The 5,737-nt window shown below is 40.1% G+C and overlaps 1 protein-coding gene across 1 annotated transcript in view; it reads left to right on the forward strand.

Moving 5' to 3' along the window:
- STXBP5 (syntaxin binding protein 5) overlaps positions 1 to 3,031 on the forward strand; it is a 268,776-nt gene extending 265,745 nt beyond the window's left edge. Inside the window, exon 28 of the mRNA XM_007943195.2 lies at positions 2,990 to 3,031. Within this exon, the coding sequence (XP_007941386.1) occupies positions 2,990 to 3,031 (42 nt within the window). The remainder of the gene's footprint in view (positions 1 to 2,989) is intronic.
- The last annotated feature ends 2,706 nt before the right edge of the window (positions 3,032 to 5,737 follow it).

A 5,737-nucleotide genomic window follows, 5' to 3' on the forward strand; every position in this document is an offset into this window, starting at 1 on the left:
TGTTGTTGTTATGTGCCGTCAAGTTGGATCCGACTCATAGCAACCGCTCCTTGGGTTTCCAAGGCAGTATCACTACGGAAGTAGATTGCCCCATCTTCCTTCCGAGGAGTGGCTGGTGGGTTTGAACCGCCAGCCTTCTGGTTAGTGGCCTTCAATCTCAGTGAAGATTTTTGTTGTCTTAACCCTGTATCCAGGATCCCTGGTGGTGCAGTGGTTAAAGTGCTCAGGTGCCAACTGAAAAGCTGGCCGTTCAGACCTACCAGCCGCTCTGTGGGAAGGTGAAGCAGTCTGCTTCTGTGAAGGTTAAGGCTTCGAAACCTGAATGGGCAGTTCTACTCTCTCCTATAGGGTTGCTGTGAGTCAGAATTGATAACAATGGTTTGTTTGTTTTTTTTTTAATTTTTTATTTTAAGAGTTTTGTTTTACATTCAACATTACATGCACATTTAGTTTCACTCCGCATTTACCATGCCCAACCCTAACCCAGTCTCCTCTCCTCCCTGCCCAGTAACACTCCCCCCAGCTGCCCCTCATAGTTTAGCACTCCTGTGTGTCCTCCGTTTCCTCCGTGCGAATGTTGCCCCTCTGGTGTCCCATGATCAATTGCTCCAAGGGATGTGTTTCCATAGAATATGTGGATGCATCACCCTGGGTTGAGTGGTCTGCCTGTACATCTTGTTTACTGTTGGGCTGAGAGCCAGCCTTGGGAGTAAGCTTTATTCCAGGCCCAGAATATACCCCAGGACCATAGTATTGGGGGTCTCACCAGACTCTATCCGACCAGTAATTCTGGTCATTTTTGAGTTTTTGGACTTTGTTCTACATTTTTCCTCCCACTCTATCCAGGATCTCCAGATTTGATGCTTTCCTGAGTGGTTGGCATTGTAGCCAAGCACCATCTAGTTTTTCTGGTCTCAAAGGCCATCGTGTCCTAGGGCTGATTGCTTCTAAATGCCCTTGTTTCTTTTGCCGTCTTCTTTGCTTCCGACAATAGGAGACAATTAGCTGCATCTTAGGTGGCCACTTGAAAGCTTTTAAGACCCCAGTCACTACTCACCAATGTAGGATGAGGAACAAGGCTTTTATGTATTTTGTTGTGCCAAGTGAGGCTGGGGTCCCCCCAGTACTATAGTTCTGAGACAGTAGATCCATTGGATCTCTCTCCCACAGTGTCTGGGTGTCTGTAAGGGGTTACTCTTTGTATGTCTTCTGTTGTTTCTGTAAGGATTGCAGGTATTTTGTATCATTGGTATCTGTGCAAGATTAGCCTGCGCTGAATCTATCCTTGGTCTAGAGTATAGTCCTGTTCACTGACCCCCATATGATCCTCTCAGGTGTTTATGTATTCATTTATCTGTAGCTGGTGTTTGGTGTTAATGGTAATGCAGTATTGTGGGCACACTGGTTGGTGTTGGCATCTGTTGTCTATGCGCACAATTTGGTGTCCTCCCTTTTCCTGTTTTCATGGTGGTCACAGACTCTTTCCGTACATCCCTCCCCTTACCCATGTCAGTGTGTGGGCCCCAACTAACCTGAAATTAATCCCTCTCCTTCCCTCCCCATCCTGGTAACCTACAAAGTGAGTTCCCTTTCCCAAGCAAACCCTTCTTTGTCTTTTTACAATAATGGTCTCATACTGTACTTGGCCTTCTGCAATTGACTTATTTCACTCAGCATAATGTCCTCCAGGCTCATCCATGTTGTGAGATGATTCAGTGGGTTTTAAACCTGAACTTGACTGTGTCATCTTTAAGATATCTTGCACTGTAGTCAATTTCAGAATATATCCACACTCTACATATTTACCAAAGAGCTCAATCTCAAATGGATAGAAGTGATAGCTTTTTCTACTTCTACCACATGTTCTTAAGCTATATTTGAGAATCTAAGGAAGACAATACATGAAAGTGATTAAGACCATGGGTTCTGGAATCAGACAGCCTAGGCTTAAATCCCAATTTCATCACTGTTGTTACTCAAAGTTTCTTCCTTTATAAAATGGGGAGAATAATAATGCCTACCCCCATATAGTTGTTATGAAGATCAGTTGAGATCAGGTGTGGAATGCCTGCCTCAGAGTAGGTGTTCAGCACGTTTTAGATGGCACTAGTATTATTATTCTTAACTTTCCATTTCCCAGCTTCTTTAAGTATGATTTTTAGTTCAAATGAAAAGCAACCAACCAAACCCATTGCCATTGAGTCAGTTTAGACTCATGGTGATCCCATGTGTCTCAGAGTAGAACTGCACTCCATAGGGTGAACACAGTGGCTGTAATCTTAGGGAAGGAGGTCACCAGGCCTTTTTCTTCCATTGTGCTGCTGGGTGGATTCGAATTGCCAACCTTTTGATTATTAGCTGAATGCAAACCCTTTGTGTCACCAAGGATCTTTACCCCCTGCCATCGAGTCAGTTCCAATTCATAGTGATCCCTGTAGGGTTTCCAACACTATGATCCTTTTGGAAGCAGATCTCCTCATCTTTCTCCCATGGAGTGACTGGTGGGTTTGAACTGCTGACCTTTTGGTTAATAGCACAATGCCTTAATGACAGCAGACATTTAGTTATGTCACACCTCCCAGAAATTTGAGCACCTTCTAGGCTACTTCTTAATAGGCCTACTCTTTTTACCTCAAAATGGAACAGTTCTTAGTTACCGCTAAGTAAACAGTACAATAATATTACAGAATGTTTCAAAATGGTGGGAGCTCTGGTGGTGTAGTGCCTAAGGCATTTGACTGCTAACCAGAAGGCTGGCAATTCAAACCCACCAGCCACTCCTTGGAAGGAAGACTGGGCAATCTACTCTAGAGATACTGCCTCGGAAATCCAAGGAGGGGTCGCTATGAAATTGACTCAACAGCAGTGAGTTTGGTTTGGTATGATTTCAAAATGGTAGAATGTTTTTTGAAAATGATAGAAACAAGTTATGTTTTGTAAATACTGTTCTGGCATTTTTTAAACACTTCTCTTGGTTTTCCTTCATTAGATGATGTTGAAATACAAAGATAAGAAGTGGTACCAGTTCTGACAACTAGAATCCAACAAAGTCCAACTTCAGCCAGAAGGAGAAGAAGTTTTCCTTTTTTTATTTCATCGGTTTGTTTAGGAAAGTTAACATTAAAGGGATGTTCTTCGCCGGGTACTGTTCTTTCCTGGCACAGCCACGCACTGTTTTTACATCAGTCATGTGGCTTTCACTGAGGAGTGTTCGCACACACTCAAACTGGAGTACGTGCTGTGTGCCAGCTGTGAGTTGACTAGGAGCTCAGCAGGTTGCACATTACAGATGAAGAAACAAAGGGGGGTGTGAGGAGACATGGCAGGGACTCTTCCTGTATCATTCCTGTATTACACTTTGAAATGCCAAAACATTGTATGCCATCGTGTCAGCCGCCAGTGTTTGACCTCTGGGGGAGAGGCAGTAAGAAGTCCTGAAGCCGGAACAGTTACATTTGTGTCATTGAACTGGATTCTAAACATCTGGCTTGGACTTGCCTTCCCTTAAAGTGACTGGTCATCAGTATCATTAGTGAAGAAGAAGCAAACTGTTGGTTACCATATCTTTAGACAGATAAGCTGAATGGTGGGCTTAAATCATAAAACATACACAAAGTTGACTTGTGTATGGGCTACTCTTGGATTCTTGTTATTGTATACTTGTGTTTAGTCCATATTTTGTTAAAAGCAAAACAAGGTGATAAATCACTTTTCATTGAAAAGAAAAGTGTAGAGCATGACTGAACTGCTCATCATTCTGGGAGTTTCCATGTAGTGGCTATGCAGTATGGACAGTGAGAAAAAACCTCCATTGTGGTGAGGAGAATACTTCAGCGTCCCTTGTCCTTGTTCTCATTGCTTCAGATAAAGGTGGATTTGACCAAAATAGTTCTGGTTAAACTTGTAGAAATGTTGAAATTGGCTAAGTTTTTCATTTATGCTTGAATTTTTATAAAATGTTTAACCAAATGTACCTTTGCATTATTTAATTAAAATTGCTACAAAAATATGTTTCATTATTTCAGTAAAATGCTCAGCTCCCTTTTTCAGATGCCCTTTATTTGCTAACAGTTCCAGTACACTCAGGTGATGAGCCCATTAAGTCTTAGTGCACATGCTATCGCATGGAAAATGACAAGCATCTGTTGTCAGTAACTAATCTATGTAACACTCTAGTCTCATGACCTACAAAATATTTTCTGTAGAAACATACTATAAATCTGTGTATGTCCTTTCAAGATTTTTAAAAGCCAACAGAAAAAGAAAACTCATACTTTGGTAACTAAATTATTTCTGTACTGGCGTATGATGCACATTGAGACCCGCAGTGGACAATGGTTGATTCCCAGGATACCATTGCAAGCAGGGAAGAATCCATCTGGTAGGTGTAGATGTAAGCCGTTTTGATTCATACCGGCTAATCTGAGGTTATTGTGGACTGCTGTTAATAGTTGCAAAAGAAGAGCAAAGTAGAAGCATTAAAATTGACATTAATGAAATTAAAATATTTTCTTCTATAAAAAGTTGTTTATAATCGTTTTCTTTTTTCATTAAGAGATAATCAGAGCATAAATTAATAGCAAACATGGTGGTGGTTTTTCTATTCCATATGATCATTAAAGGTATATGCAGAACACCTTAACTTCATGTGGTTTGTTACGCATCTTTTTCTCTTTAATCTTTTCAATAGTAAAGCTTTTGTGTTTACTTTTTATAACATGCACTACTGGATACAAAAGTTTACATTAAAGTTTACTTTAAAACATTGGGTAGGGACTAAATATATGTGACAGAGATAATTGATCCAACCAGAAGATATATTTTAAAAATATTTTTAAAGTTTTTGAATTGGTAGAAGGCACCAAGGAATACCCTTTCTTCTTAGTTAATGTCATCTGAATCACAAACATTCAGGAGTTTATCATTTCCTCAATTTGTATCACATACCATCTCGTGCATCTTATGCACCCGTTATTCCATGATACTCACAGGGAGGGTTAGGCCCTTTTTCAAAAAGTCCTGGTTTATGAATCCCGTCAATAAAATCAGCAGTTGTGGATTTGAAGAAGCTGAGAAATACTAAGTAAAGTAATATTTTGGTTCATTCCCCATCCATGTGGAAGGACATATTAGCTGTAATTGTTCAATTTTATGTGTTGTTATTTTGTGCAATTGTATATCAATTTCATTTTTACTGCCAGTTTACCTGTTATATATAAAATGAACTGATGTTAGAATTATTTTCAGATAGAGAAAGGGATATATTTACTTGACATGGATTTTATAGGAAAATCTTAAATGAGTGTTTTGAGTTATGTTAATTCATCTTTAAATTAATCTGCAGATTATGTACAGCAGGCTGGAAGCTCACGTAGGAGAAGGAGGCTGGAAGTATCTTTGAGGACAGGAAATAAGCCTCTCAGAGTTGTACTTGATTCAGTCTGTAGATAAGAGACAGTCTGGAATAATAAATAATCCAGGGAATTTATTGTAATTTGAGAAATGACATTTCTTTTTAAATGCAAGAAGTAATAGTCACCAGCAAGCCAAAGGGAAGATGGCAACGTTTGGGAAAACAAACCCCAGCCCCCCCAAAAAAATCAAAATGTAAACTATTAGGAGAGTCCCACATTTTGCTGTGCCACCTCCATACCCTCAGCATCAGTCTTTGTTGCATTTGTCTGGAGTCTGAAATCTTGGATGTACTCATTTTCTGTCGATAGAAAGTGATTCCCTG

Source organism: Orycteropus afer, unplaced genomic scaffold (genome assembly GCF_000298275.1).
Source record: "Orycteropus afer afer isolate SDZICR_OR568_19922 unplaced genomic scaffold, OryAfe1.0 scaffold00101, whole genome shotgun sequence".
In the NCBI taxonomy this organism is placed as follows: Eukaryota; Metazoa; Chordata; class Mammalia; order Tubulidentata; family Orycteropodidae; genus Orycteropus; species Orycteropus afer.